This window comes from Podarcis bocagei (genome assembly GCF_964188305.1).
Source record: "Podarcis bocagei genome assembly, chromosome: 6".
Taxonomy (NCBI): Eukaryota; Metazoa; Chordata; class Lepidosauria; order Squamata; family Lacertidae; genus Podarcis; species Podarcis bocagei.
The window spans coordinates 20,667,311-20,682,746 of NC_138130.1; the positions used below are offsets into that span (position 1 = coordinate 20,667,311).

The 15,436-nt window shown below is 43.9% G+C and overlaps 1 protein-coding gene across 3 annotated transcripts in view; it reads left to right on the forward strand.

The window, feature by feature from the left end:
- RBM26 (RNA binding motif protein 26) overlaps positions 1 to 15,436 on the forward strand; it is a 53,018-nt gene that overhangs the window by 26,791 nt on the left and 10,791 nt on the right. For 2 of the 3 annotated variants that reach the window (XM_081198314.1, XM_081198313.1), the window contains exons 13-16: positions 522 to 653; positions 2,015 to 2,086; positions 5,160 to 5,288; positions 14,755 to 14,829. In XM_081198314.1, coding sequence (XP_081054440.1) covers positions 522 to 653; positions 2,015 to 2,086; positions 5,160 to 5,288; positions 14,755 to 14,829 — 408 coding nt within the window. The remainder of the gene's footprint in view (positions 1 to 521; positions 654 to 2,014; positions 2,087 to 5,159; positions 5,289 to 14,754; positions 14,830 to 15,436) is intronic. The other variant, XM_081198315.1, reaches the window with a different exon arrangement.

Here is a 15,436-nt window from a genome sequence, read left to right on the forward strand (position 1 = left end):
TAGCCTACAGGACTGGGTTCAGTTCAAATGTTCAAACAAGCCACACTATTTAAACAAACAATGGCTTAGCTTTATGTTCCAAAGAGTCCAGTGTTTCAGAAATTAGTCTGCATGAGCCTTAGGTTTGCATGCTTCTCCTTCATGAAAGGAGAATATTTTTCACCTTATGCTTTAGAACTACACTTCCTAGGGACATCGGAATGAAGAATTCTGATTTATTCCAACAGTGGTTAGTAAAAACAAACTGTCAGACTGTTTAGACTTTGAAGTAATTCATTTTTAGACTTAGAATTTACTCTAGTACTGCAGCCTTGTAAACAATTGCACTGAAATATAAATGCTCATACAAAAGTGTTTGATGCTTAGCTTAGGAAATTTCTTCAGCAGATGAATACTTGCAGTTTAGAAAGCAATGGAGGAATGAGAACATCTGCACTTAAACATTTAAAAATGGTATTGGGGTGAAAAGTTCATTTTGAAATGTTCATGTGCTGCTATAAAAATCTGCTTTTCTTTTTAAGGTAATGCAGCCTTTAGCTCAACAGCCCATTTTACCTGTTGTGAAGCAGTCTGTCAAGGAACGATTAGGTCCAGTACCTGCCAGTAACATTGAGCCTGCTGAAGCTCAGAGTGCCAGTACAGAAGCTGTTCAGGTGGGTATAATATTTGTTTTCTAAAATATTAAGAGATCTGTAAAACTAAACTGAAATTTTCTCTTTGATAAAAGGTTCTATTTAGCAGAAATTGGTGGCCTTTATTTAATAAACATACTGAAATGTATAGATAGTTTCCCTCCCCTATTACAGACTACTGGTAAAAAAACCATGTTTCAATTTGTGGACCAGGTTATAGGCTCTTTAAAAAACTCCCTTTCACATCCCTAGACGATAACTGGCATAATACCCTTGTGATATACTATTTTGTCAAAGATGAAAGATCTGTCTTTTATGCTGCTGGTTGGGTTATATTAAAAGTGTTGGTACAAAATACATATCATACCAATATTTGAAAATGCCAATTATTTTACAAGCAAAACCTATACACTTAAGCAAAGGTCTTTATGTGGAAAAATATGGGCAAAGCAATTTTTATTTTCTGTTTTTATGGAACTATGGAAAACAGTGTCATTTTGTCACATGTTTTAGGGAGATTGAGGTAGTGACATGGCCCTGCTATTTTTTGTGATATCTGTGTGCTTCCCATAACTCCTAATTCCATTATAAGATTATCTTAACGGTGTGCCCTCTAAAGAAAATGCAGAGAGCACACTGTTGAGTTGATGAATTGTATTCACGTTTGTTAAATCGGTTTGCAATCTGTCTTCATGCAGTTCTTGGTATATTATCCAAACAAGAACTACTGCACAGCTTCAGCCTGGGTGTGGAAAACCATATGACCTTAGTTGGAGGCAAGGGGGTTGGTTCATCGATGCCCTGATGCGTTTCTCTTCATCCTAGCCTCTCCACAGCCCCTTTTGCAAGCTTTGTTGCTGCATCTCATTGGCCTGCTCTTCCCAAGCATTTTGTAGCATGGCTTCCAAACTGCTGACATCTCTCTGCCAACCCTCAAGGTCCTGCAAAGCTACAGGGTCTTGTGATAATGCAGGAGGATGTGTTGCCATGGTGCTCTGACAACTTTTCACTACCTTGACCTCCTTGTTGCTGGGGTAGGGCACCTGCCATGCCAGCAATGGAGCTCCTGAATCCTACCACATCCAGCAAAAGGTGGGGGGACATATTCTTACCTGTTGGCCATGACTGCTAAAGTGGTGCTCCTTACTCTCGTATGCTGCAAGCACCTTTTCTTTCAACCTCCTGGAGGCTGAACTAGATCCATCTCTCCGGCCTACCTACCAACCAGGCCAGCCTTTCTAACTGAACTTAAAAGAATATTTGAAAATGCAGAAGCTTAAGAGAAATAATGGCTTTGCTTATAGCTTCAGTTAAAGTGAGAAATGCCGTGTTTAGTTTAAAAACACATGATCACAAACTCTTTTTTTAATTGTTTTTCCTAGAATGTAACAAAACTGTCTGTGAAGGAAAGGCTGGGCTTTGTACCTAAACCACCCACTCCAGCCACTGAAAAGGTAAGGAAATAATCGTGCCCTTGAACTGTCACATAGCAATAATATCATGTGCACACTTAGCATAGGTGCTTCTAATGTCCATTAAACATGTGAATGCAAAATGATTGCATGCTTCTTCTTCTTCCTCTCCGTCTCCTCCTCCTCCCAATGAATAGAACTCTGCAGTGAACTGAACACAACTAAACCTTGCTGACAAAGTTAAGATGAAATAAAGTTTTCAGTATATATAGGCGTCTTCATGAAACCTAAATGGTTGCGGTTTGGGCAGGAGCTTGCATGACAGGGTTGTTATTTGTAATACTAAATTGAGATTGGGCCTGTGAATGAAGAGTGGACAGAATTATGGTCCATTGGAAATAGTCTCTGAGATCTGGTGACAGGCATCCCTTACCGTGATTCTACTTCTTTGGAGGTCTAGGATATTCAGTAAGAGTTGGAACTGCATGGGGGAGCTGCCTTCTTCCTGAAAACTCTGAATGTTCCTAGTGAGTGAGGGGTAGCTTCTGCTGAGTTCTGCTTTTTGCTTTTGACGTTGCTTTTTCTGTTGCCTTACTGCTTGCCCAGTCTGCTTGGGTGCGTGACCTGCATCCCGCAGGATTGAGATGCCGCTCCCTTCTAGAGCTCTTCTGTTTTGCTTGGTGAAAACTGCATGATAGAAAGGGGAAAGAGAGGTTGTCTGGAGTGGGTAGAGCATCTTTGTCTACTGCTGCCTTTGGATTGTGGACTTAGCTTCTTGCCTTTGCTGAATCAATATACGTGAAATGTGCTTCAGGATCTGCTGCTCCAGAGAAGCGGACACGGAGCAATGGATCCAAACTACAAAAAAGAAGATTCCACCTAAACATTAGGAAGAACTTCCTGACAGTAAGAGCTGTTTGACAGTGGAATTTGCTGCCAAGGAGTGTGGTGGAGTCTCCTTCTTTGGAGGTCTTTAAGCAGAGGCTTGACAACCATATGTCAGGAGTGCTCTGATGGTGTTTCCTGCTTGGCAGGGGGTTTGACTCGAAGGCCCTTGTGGTCTATTCCAACTCTATGATTCTATGACTTGGAGAAAATTGCTCACACTTAGTGCTATAAGCTTTCTGAAAGCTAGTTGGAAGCCCTGTTAACATCTTACTTGTATGTTGGACATAAAAGCACATAAAGCAAGGAGCAGGGCTATGCTTTTAGGCCTGCCCACAGCATTGTGTGTTTTTCCTTCTCCCCACAAATGTAGCACTATGTGTGGTTGTATTAACAGAGGGCCCAGTGTGCAGACTCTTGCTCACGAGTAGTGGCTCCACATGAACAGGACACCCACATGATCAGGTGTTCTGATTGAGTGCATCAGGAACTCAACATGTTGGGCTTTTTGTTCATACAACATTTGATGGTTTTTGAGGAGTGGGGAAAGGCTCAGGTCATGCTAAGAACACAGTCCAGCTGCTTGTTCTAAATACTTATGCCTTACTTGCAAGTTACGTGTGAATAGGGTCAATGTTGCAGAAAAGGGGGTGGGAAAGTAACCTAAAATTGAGGTCTTGCATGTTTGAGAATGCTTAAAATAGATTTGGCAGCCCAGAATTCATTTCTAGTGACTGTTAAAAGGAATATTTTGAAAATGGTTTCCTTCTATAGGTGTTATCTATTTCTATTTTGACATAGCTTCAATATACATATAAACAAACTGCTTGACTTGGTAGCATTGCTTCTGTATTTAATGACGCGCAATACAAAATAAGTCTGGTTCTGATTTTTTTATTTGTGAATCCTTTCATTTGTGACACAGTGTGAGGCAAGAGAGTTAACACCTTTCCCCTCCTTATTGTTTTTTCCCCCTGTGTGTGGGTTTGGGTGACGAATAAGATCTGTGCTAAGTTTATGAAGCATATTTCTGAGACTTGTTTCTTAGACCGTAATATTCAGTACTGCATAGCAAAACTCTCTTGAAGCCGAGAAATGTTTAAAAGCAGTTTTGTATGGCAGGGTGGCAATCTGCCGTTCAAAGGGGAAAGTCAGCAGTCCCACTGGACATCCTCAGACGTTAAGCAACAACCATTTGGGGGTGAGCGGGTAGGGATCAGCGGAGGTTTTACTGTGCTAGGAACTTCTGAGAAGAACATTAAACTCTGTATAGTTAGTGTTTTTCAATGAAAGACTTTTTAGCGATATAGAAATTCTTAGGTTTGCTAAGCAGATATCTCCCTTGGCTATAGAGCTACTATATCCTAGGGTTCTGTAGTCAGTAGAGTACTTATGTGTCTTGCTTGTATACTTGGGTGTAAGTGATCAACTTGTTCCACAGTGGGAATGAATCTCTCCCCAAGTCAATTTTACTGAGTTGTTGTGTTTTATCCTCCAATACTGCATAATGCTTGGCTTGCATGCAGCTTGGCTTGCTTGTTTATTTGAGCTATATGTTTTTTAACCAACCATATTCCATGTTGGATATAATGCTTCTTTCTAGGATGCTAGGGACATACAAACATCTCGGGCAATTGCTGGCAGCTGGGAATTGATCTTATTAACTACCGTATTTTTCGCTCTATAACACGCACATAGTTTTTAGAGGAGGAAAATCCGTAGGCATGCCACCCGTAGGCATTTCCTCCATAACACGCACAGACATTTCCCCTTACTTTCTAGGAGGAAAAAAGTGAGTGTTATGGTGCAAAAAATACGGTATATTCCGGCTGTGGAATTCTATGACTTTGTAACTACATCACTTGCCAGCACTTAAAATATTCACCCCAAAATAAGTGAAGAAATGAGAACTCCCATCTCTTCATTAACTGTTTATATTGCATCATCTGATTCATATAGAAACTGCCAGGCACAACTTTCGTGCTGAAACAGAGGCACATGTTGATAAAGCTCAAGTAGATTGTTTTCTACAACATATGGAAAACAATTCTCACCTTAGAGGCAGTCCTAGCCTGTCTTTAAATTGACATGAGTCTGTGTACTCCATTTTTTATGTTCATGCCATCTTTGCAATCACAGCAACAAGCATCTGTCTTGGAGTAATATACTTTGAATCCTATATTTACGAATTCTTTATTTACTAGCAAAATAAAATGGTTTCCTTCTGTAGGTGTTGTCTACTTCTACTGGCTTGACAAAAACAGTGTATAACCCAGCTGCTTTGAAAGCAGCGCAGAAAATGTTGCCTGTTGTTAACAGTTCCATGCTAGATTCTAGTGAAGCACAGAAGAAAAAACAGGTAAATTGAACTCTGCTTATTTATAAAACAGCAATAATTTATTTAGAAATTTGCAACATCTAGAACATAGTTTGCCATGATTGCTTATTCCTGAAGAAGCTGGATACTGTGCCTTTGCCAGAATCTCTGTCGAGTTCTGAAAATTATTTCAAAAGTTGCAGTTTGAGATATTTTGTTGGTGCATCTTCTCAGTAAAGGCTAAACCTGAATCTGCTTTCATGGACACATTTTAGGAAGAGGGGTAATTTTCTCCTTGCTACCTAAGGCAGTGGGTTGTTAGATGCTATTTGATGATCTTACTTGGCTTCTAGGGTTGCAGAAGATTTGTTACATTGTATTCAGACCAATTGTTAGAATTTAGTTATGTGAATTATTTTTCTATTTATATAGAAAAATAATTTATATACCGCTTGAATGTAAGAAAAAAACCCCAAAGCGATTTACAAAAAGATAAGACTGTTGTAATTGCAGTTGTGCCTGTAGGTGAAGGATGCCTTTCTTACATCGGATCAGGCCAGATGCAGCCTAAAGCTTTCTGATCATCTAACAACGATTAGATTGAAGATGGCCCCTTCTCTGCGTCTTCCCCTCTTTTTAACAGATTCCCTTCCCTTCCATTTTTCGAGCTAACTGTGCTGTAGTGTCCTGTCCTCACTAGTGTGCTTGCTAAAAAACGCTTAACTCCAAATCAGTTGCAGCCAGCGTTAGTGGTGGGTTTGTAAACTGAAGGTTGAGCAGTTCATGGCTAGTGGAAATTCAGGTGCAGATTTAGTGCTATATCAGCATTATAAAGCAAAATGGAAGGAGGATTTACGTGCCGAAGCAAAGGAGAATGTAGGGGAAGTTACTTAGGAGTTGCTCATATCTTGTGACTTTCATTAGACTTGGTTTGGTGCCTAACTTCTGGTATTCAGTGCCTACATAGAAATAATACCATCATGAATTACGTCTGGCCTGCTTAATCCCTGTACTGTGGACAAAAGAACACAAACGATGACCTCTACATGATAAAGCACAATGAGCTATTGAAGATCTTACACTCAAAAGCATGAAAGAAACATCTTCAGTACCAATTACTGAAATGCCCTTAGCTCCAAGTAGCAGTTTAATCTTGTGTTGATCTTAAGGACAGAACTTTGCTTCACGTTACATTTTACAGTAGTATGTATTTTCTGCTGCTGTTCTTCCTGCATAGCTTTCTGAGTCGTCACTTTTTTCACAACATAGTGGACCAGTTTTCTTCTTACCTTTTTTTCCAATGCACTTCATCTTTGGGTGTATTCATCTCACTTTTCTAGAGTTAAATAATCCTGAACAATCTCTGCCTTGAGCTGCTGCTTCTCTTCTCTTAACGTCTTGCATTTTCTCATTATCCACGGAGAGGAGACTTCTTTCTTTTTTCACTTGATGTGGACAAGCGTAAAATGTTTTATCGGCATTTTCCTTTCAGGGCTGTAAGTTTCCAACATCAGATTTGCAATATTCTGCACAGTATTTTGCTGAAGAAACCCTAGTATAAAAACAAAATATTGTGCACGCTCCTTTTCAGAATTGCAAACCATTTTTCATTAGTTGAAAATTTTTTATCAGTGTATAGTTAGGGGAAGGTGATTAGTATTTGAACTTTGCTATGGACATGAGAATTTATTTGAATGCTGGGGTAGGTGATAAGATCTTCAGAACAGGGATGCAGGTGGTAAAATTTATCAGAAGATGCGAACTCTGGTATTATTCATATATGTAACACCTAGTGGTAGAAATCATTTGACATTCTGCATACTTCATTTTGCCGTAAGATAAATAAACTTGGTAAATTTACTTCCTAATGTCCCAAGATTAACAACACATCTATGTTATCTTAAGTAAATCAGATAATTCACCAATTGAAACTCTTGCATTATCCAGTTTAGTCTTCAAACATAACAGTTTGGAATCATTTATTGACCTTTGCATTTCTCTGTATGTTCTGGATTATTCGGGGAAAGGCCTTGAGTGATACTCAGCTAAGTTTTACTTAAGAGTAGACTTCTTGGAATTAATAGCACTTAGTCATGTTCATTAATTTAAATGGGTCTACTCTGAATAAGTTGAATAGCACCCCTTCAGTTTGGTGCCCAACTTTGGTTAAGAGATGCCACATAGGGCTAATATGCGCAATATATCTGAAACATTGACACCTGTGAGGGTTTGATTAGCTGCTTGTGCGTGAAAACGTGCTCCCTCAGAGTTTGTGCGCCCCCACAAACCTCCGTGTGTGACGGAGCTCCTCAGACATGTCTGCTCTAGTCACTAGTAGAGTCCGACAGTGGCTGTCTGCGGAAGCGTTTCCAACAAAGAAGTTCCTTAACGGAAACGCGTCTCCTGGACTCACGGCGTGACAGTTTCCTGCGAGGTATGGGTCTCCCTATGGGAGACTCCGATACCTCCCCACTGTTTTCGCTGGAAGCCTCCCTGAGCCCTCCCTCCTGCTCGCATTCCCTCAGAGACCCACTCCTCCCCCTGCTGGTCCCTGCTTCAGCAGTTGAGTCTCTTTCATCCTGCCTGAGTCCCTCCACCACCTGATGCTCTGATGGCAGTTCCCTGACATCCACCTCCCCTCCAGGGCCCCCCTCACCCCCTCCCAATTCCTCCCCCCTGGGAGGTGAAGGGCTAAAACCCCGAAACGAATCTTCCTCATCTTCTGACGTCTCGAACAATTCTCTCCATCGATCGTCGTCCTGGCCAGCTGAATCCTCCTCCTCTTCAGAATCTGGGAACCCCTCCAACTCCTCTTCCTCGTCGGTGGTGGCAAAGTATTCCCTTCGGAACCTCGCTACAGGCTGAGGTTTACGTGGGAACCTCTGATGAAAAGTCTCTATTAAAACCTCGTCATTGACATCCTCTGCCCTAACCCAGGTGTTTTCCGACTCCGGTTCCCCTTCCCACATTACCAAATACTCTACTTGATCTCCCTTCCACCTGGAATCGAGGATCTCCGCTACATGGTAGCTGTGTTCCTTCTCCTCCATTGCTGGTCCCCTAGTGACCCTCCCCTCACTGTCTCCTCTATACGGTGACAGCAACGACCTGTGAAAAACTGGGTGCAGCTTCATGTGGTTCGGTAACCGGAGCCTGAAAGCCACTGGATTGACCTGCTGTATGACTTCAAACGGACCCAGCCTTTTGGGTCTTAATTTCTTACAACCTCCTTTGAATGGCAACCCTTGGGTTGACAGCCACACCTGGTCCCCCACCCTGATGCTTTCACCTTCCCTTCTGTTTTTGTCTGCTTGCCTCTTATATTCCTCCTTAGCCCTGTTTAAGTTGAGTTGGAGCTGGCGATGGATCGCTTCCATTTCTTCCACGAACTGTTCTGCAGCTGGAACGCTCCAGTTCTCCCCCTCCCCCCCTGGGAAGGCTCTGGGATGGCACCCGTGATTAGCCAAAAAGGGGCTCATCCCCGTGGACACGTTCTCTGCATTGTTGTAGGCAAATTCTGCCAACGCCAGCTTCTCCACCCAATCATTCTCTCTGTCATTAACATAACACCTCAAATATTGTTGGAGAACCCCATTTGCTCTTTCCGCCTGCCCGTTGGTTTCAGGATGACGGGCCGTCGAGAAATTAACCTCTACATGCAGTAAGCTCATGAGCTTCCTCCAGAACCTGGAAGTAAATTGTTTCCCTCGGTCTGAAACCACCCTCAAGGGGGCGCCATGCAACCTAAACACATTCTCTACAAACAATTTGGCGGTTTCTTCTGCTGTAACCGCATGTGAGCAGGCTATGAAGTGGGCCATTTTAGTTAACAGGTCTACTACAACCATGATGGCTGTTTTCCCTCTAGACCTTGGCAGATCAGTCATGAAATCTATTGCCACTGCTTCCCACGGTCTCTCAGGTGTGGGCAGTGGTTCTAATAAACCAGCCGGCGCCTGCCTCTCCCCCTTGGCTCTTTGGCATTGTTCACACCCTCTCACATACTCCCGCACATCTTCCCTGACCTTGGGCCACCAAAATTCCCTGGTAACCAGCCACATGGTTTTGTGTTGCCCAAAGTGCCCTGCTGTGGGGCTATCGTGCAGCTGCTTGAGTACTTTCTCCCTCAATTCCCCTTCAGGTATATATAACGCTCCCTTATAATACAATGCCCCATTTCTCTCCTCAAAACCACCGGGTTTGTCTTCCTCCCCTCTGAGATCCCTGAGTTTCCCCTGGGCGTATGCATCCTGCACCGTACCCTCTACCAATTCCCTTTGCCCCACCAAAGTCGCCCCACACACCCAGCGGTCCTCTGGAATGATATGGGTTTCTTCGGGTGCTCCCTCCCCCTCCAAATATTCAGGCTTGCGTGAGAGAGCGTCCGCCCTAACATTCTCTGGGCCTGGCACATAACAAATCTCAAAGTTAAATTTGGAGAACTCTTGGGCCCATCTCAACTGCCTTTGGTTGAGCACTCGCGCCGTTCTCCAGTACTCTAGATTTTTATGGTCCGTGCACACTTGCACTTTATGTTGTGCACCAACTAGCAGATGCCTCCATCTCCGGAACGCCTCATGAATAGCAAGCAGTTCTCGGTCGTACACCGTGTAGTTCCTCTCGGATTTGTTCAGCTTCCGCGAGAAGAAGGCACACGGACGCCACTCCGACTCCTCCTTCCCCGGCTGCAGAAGAAGCACCGCCCCTATGGCTCTGTCAGATGCGTCTGTTTCAACCCTTAGCTTCTTTCGTAAATCCACATGCAGAAGTTGTTCTTCAGAGGCGAAGGCCCTTTTCAGTTCCTCAAACGCTCGCCCCGCCTCCGCCGTCCATACAAACTTCTTCTTACTGCTGAGACAGTCAGTGATGGGCGCCGTCAGATGGGCGAAGTTGCGGATGAACTTACGATAAAAGTTTCCAAACCCTAGGAACCTCTGCACATCCTTCTTGGTTTTGGGTGTTTTCCATTCCAGCACTGCCTGTACCTTGCCGGGATCCATGGCCAATCCCTTGTCTGACAGGCGGTACCCCAGGAATTCCACCTCCTTGGTATGGAACCGACACTTCTCCAGTTTGACCCACAGCCTGTTGGCTTGCAGTCTGCTCAACACTTCTCTGACGTCTCTTACATGTTGCTCCTCATTCTCAGAATACACCAACACATCATCTAGAAAGGCAACGCAATTCTTGTAGAGCAAAGGGCCCAGCACGTGGTTCATAAAAGATTGAAAACACGCGGAGCCTGCTTGTAATCCAAATGGCATAACGAGGTATTCAAACGCCCCCAAAGGGGTAAACATGGTGGTTTTCCATTCATCCCCTTTCCTTATGCGTATCAGGTTGTACGCCCCCCTTAGATCCAGCTTTGTGAAAATCTTTCCCTTCCTCACCATGGTCAAAATATCATCAATTCTGGGCATAGGGAACGCCACCGGTTCAGTCACTGCATTCAGCCGCCTAAAATCACATACAAGTCTCGGCTTGTCCGCATTTTTTTTGTCCACAAAGAACACTGGGCTCCCCCCTGCTGCTTTGGACTCTCTGATGAAGCCTCTCTTCAGGTTCTTGTCAATGAACCCTCGCAACTCCTGCATTTCCCTGTCTGACATGGCATACAACTTGCCCACGGGAAGCTGTGCTCCAGGGAGTAAATTGATCTGACAATCAAAGGGTCTATGAGGTGGTAGTTGGTCAGCTTCCTTCTCGCTGAACACGTCGCTGAGATCTGCATACTGTGGTGGTACCTTCACCTTTCCCATTACTTCAGTCCCTGCTAGGGTGGCTTGGGCCCCTACTGAACCCTTCTCCCCTTTGCAGTGTTCTAGGCAATGTGCTGAACCAAAGGACACCACTCTTTGATGCCAGCCAACCAGCGGATCATGTAGAGCTAGCCAGCTCATTCCCAAAATAATGGGAGCGCCTCCCAGGGTGGCCACATTAAACGCTATCAGTTCTGTGTGCCTTGCCACCCTCATTATCATTGGGACAGTCTGCAAGCGGACTCCTCCTCCCAACAACTCCCTGCCATCAATCGTGGTCACCTGCAGGGGGTTGCTTAAAGGGATGGTCTGTATCTGGTGTTCAGCAACAAACTCCTTGCTCATAAAATTGCAGGAGCTGCCTGAGTCCAATAGCGCCTTTATTTTTAGGGGGTGCCCATTCTGCAGCTCTAGCGACACTTCAATCACTAGAGCAGGTCGAGGAGCTTCTGGCACGGGCACTTTCACTGCTCTTTGGCCTGGCTGCAGTGCCCCAATTGTGGCAACCAGGCGTTGGCTTTTACCTGCTCCGCTCCCCCTTCTTCTCCCCCCTCAACAGCTCCCACCATCCCTTGCCATTCCTTCCTCTGGGGGCAGACTCTGGCAAAGTGGCCTGGCTGTTGGCAGAGATAGCATTTCCGGGGGCCCTTTCCCTCCTTCTTAGCTCCCTCGCTGGTTTTTGAAAATGCGCGCGCGCGCGCTGTTCCGATTTCCATCGGCTCTGCCGGCGGGAAAGCTGGCTCAGGAATGTCTGGAATGCGGAACTCCTTCCAACGTTCCCCTCTCCCTTCCCGCCTCTCCAAGGCTCTTGCCTCCTGCCGCGCTCCTATGGTCAGCGCAGATTTGGTCAGCTGATCCATAGACTCCGCCCTGGGGCTCCGTGCCAGCTCGTCTTTCACCCCCGAAGAAAGACCTTCTTCAAATAGCATTTGAACGGGTGCCGCCGATAAATCCCAACTCAGTCTGTGAATCAGCATGGTAAACTCAGTCCAATATTCACGGACAGATCGACTCCCCTGCTTACAAGCCATTAGCTGTCTGCGCACCACCCCTTCCTCAATATCGCTGGAAAACATGATATCCATTGCACGAAAGAACTTCATTGTGTCCTTTAGTATGTCATTGTGCGTTGCCATTAGGGGTCGCACCCAGTCTCTAGCCCCTTTCTCAAGATGCCCAATTACAAAAGCAACTCGCGATTCCTCATCAGGGAACTCATCGAACTGCACATTAAGGGCATATTGCATCTCTGTCCTAAAAGCATGGTAGTCCTTGGGGTCCCCCCCAAATTTCTGCACCAATCCTGGTACCTTTCTGGGGAATTGAGTGGCTCTCCCCTTCTTGTCTGCATCCTGAGCCCTTCTCTCCTCCAGCCTCGCCGTCTGCAGGGCCAGTTGAACCTCCAACGCTCGGTATCTATCTTCCAAGCTTGGACCAGCTCCAGCCCCTGCTCCTCCGGTTCCGGTTGGTTCGCTCATGATGCCTTCTCTTGCACAGGCAGCGTACAAAGACTGTCGGACTGCTGTGAGGGTTTGATTAGCTGCTTGTGCGTGAAAACGTGCTCCCTCAGAGTTTGTGCGCCCCCACAAACCTCCGTGTGTGACGGAGCTCCTCAGACATGTCTGCTCTAGTCACTAGTAGAGTCCGACAGTGGCTGTCTGCGGAAGCGTTTCCAACAAAGAAGTTCCTTAACGGAAACGCGTCTCCTGGACTCACGGCGTGACAGTTTCCTGCGAGGTATGGGTCTCCCTATGGGAGACTCCGATACCTCCCCACTGTTTTCGCTGGAAGCCTCCCTGAGCCCTCCCTCCTGCTCGCATTCCCTCAGAGACCCACTCCTCCCCCTGCTGGTCCCTGCTTCAGCAGTTGAGTCTCTTTCATCCTGCCTGAGTCCCTCCACCACCTGATGCTCTGATGGCAGTTCCCTGACAACACCTAATTCTAACGTTTTAGAATTTCTATGCATATGTTCTAATAAAAGGGGGTGAGATCCATAGTTAACCTGCTTTCAGAAACAAGTTTGATTTCTTATAAATCTGGTATTCCTATTAACCACTTTAGAAAGTTGTCATGATAAAAGAGTTTCTTTCACTTCTCTTGCAAGTTCAGATTTGTTTCAGCTACTACAGAAAAATCAATAAAATAAAATCCATTTGATCAAATATTTTGGAAAGCTTCTCTTATTGCATCACATTTTCTTCGATTGTAATTCAGACATGAATGGGATTCACCTCCATTTGAAAACGACTGGATTACTCAGTACTGTAGTCTCATTAATGTAGCAGTTCTGCGGGCTGGTTTCTTCATTTGCAGAGACCAAATATGCAGATTTCTTTCTCAGAGGCCATTGATTCAGAATAACCCAGATTTGTGTCGCATCTTTTTGTATTTAATCATTGGGAAAAGTAATTTCCTCTAATTTCCTTGCATATTAATCATATTTGTCACCAGAAATTGAGTTTCTGGGTATCTTGCTCTGAAAGTCATGATGTAGGTGGTTCAGTGCTTTAAGAAATTGTTTTTGAGGAGAACAAGCTGGTTTTGGAATAGCAAAATAGGCTACATAGGGTTACAGCGATAATTATTTCCTTAATTTAGAGTCTTACATGCTTTGTGACAAATTTTCTCTGTTAAACTGTTTTAAATTTCACTTTTGTTCAAGTTATGAAACTGAAGTATATGACTGTCATTACTGTGTCTTGCCTCAAAATGGAAAACTTTCTGTTAATATATTTTTTTTAAAAAAAACCATAAATGTGCAGTTACAACTGTGATGAACCAGTAAATATTTCTGTTAACATAAAACAACTTCATTTGCAATTCCTTATTCAAAGAGTCATGGAAAGGTCAAACAGAAAGGAAACAAGGAATTCAGAAACATTTACTGAAGCAGTCCTAAGAATGCATTCCAGATTTAATGAATTGCATTTCCTTGCTATGTGTAGCTATTTTTCTGTAGGCTCTTAATGCATATTAGTTGGAAATCCAATATATTTTAATATTTTTGTTAATTTAGCTACTAGAAAGATGCAATTTAGCCATAAAAGTTATGCATCCTCCAGATCCCTAACTTTAGAAATGCTCCAACAAATCCTCCTGTAAACAGCGCAGAATTAGTAATCGTGGAATTCCAGAATGGCACCTGTAACAAAATGCAATGCACAAAAAGCTCTAAATACATAAATGGTGCAATGGTGCACCATCCCCATAGCAAAGTGTGGAACCTTGCACTTCTTAATCCTGAATGTGGTAAGGGAGTGTACAGGTGTCCAGAGGAGCAGATATAACACAAGCATTTGGTCCAAAAATAACACTTGTCAAATAATGTAACTGCGTATACTGCTGTTCTCTGTCAATTATAAATATAGGAAGAGATGATATCACATAACGATTCAAGGCGAGATTCCATGTATTGTTAGCTCAAGATGTTTGAGAACTAATATTGTGCACGTGGTAGCATACAGAGTTTAATAGTTGCACTAGGGGCTGAATGTGATCTTTCACAAATGCTAAATACCCATTGGATTCTGCTGTTGTGCTACACTTAGACATAGGCACTAGTTAGTGGTATGGCTACCATTATTGGAGATCACCTTCACCGTGCCCATGCTCAGTCACATCAGTTCTTTCCACATTATTGGTTTATTCTAATAGGACAGTATATATGGGTAAAATGGGTGGAATTGCGCAGTTACTCATCAGCTTATGTTTAACAGTGGGTGATAATAATTGTGTTTTTATGCTTCCAGGAGGCACTAAGACTTCAGCAAGATGTGAGAAAGAAAAAGCAAGAGATTTTAGAAAAGCACATTGAAACACAAAAGGTAAATACATACATTTATGCAATTGGACTACTGTTGAATAACATTAATAATCATTGATGTATTGTAAGATAGTGCTACTCAAAGTGGTGGTCCATGGACTGATGTTGGTCCACAAGCCATCAGTTGCTGGTCCATGACCCCATCACAGCCCAGGTTGAGTAAGATGCTTCCGGAACCAAATAATGGCATATTGTGGGTGGGTTGTTGATCCACCACAGCAACATAGTTTGAGAAGCAATGTTGTAAGATACAGTGCTTGCTACATCACTGTAAAATCCTGTGCTGTAAAGGTTGCTAAGTGGTGATTCAGGTGAAGCACAAATCTTACATATCATTCCAGTGCTCATAGGGATCCCACTAAAATGAATGAATCTGGGGTGGTGTGAGCTTGTGCACACCCAGATGAAACTTTGCAAGTAAAACAGAAAGTGGTGATGGAATTAATGGGGTGGAAGCCTCTGCCTCCGTATCCTAGGTATTAGTCTGTGTTATTTGAGTGGAATTCCACTTGGGTCACCAACCAAAAATCCACTCTGGAAGGTCCAGGGACACTCAAACTGTGCGAGGTGACGTCATAGGGCTGAAGGGAGAACTAGCGAAGAATCGC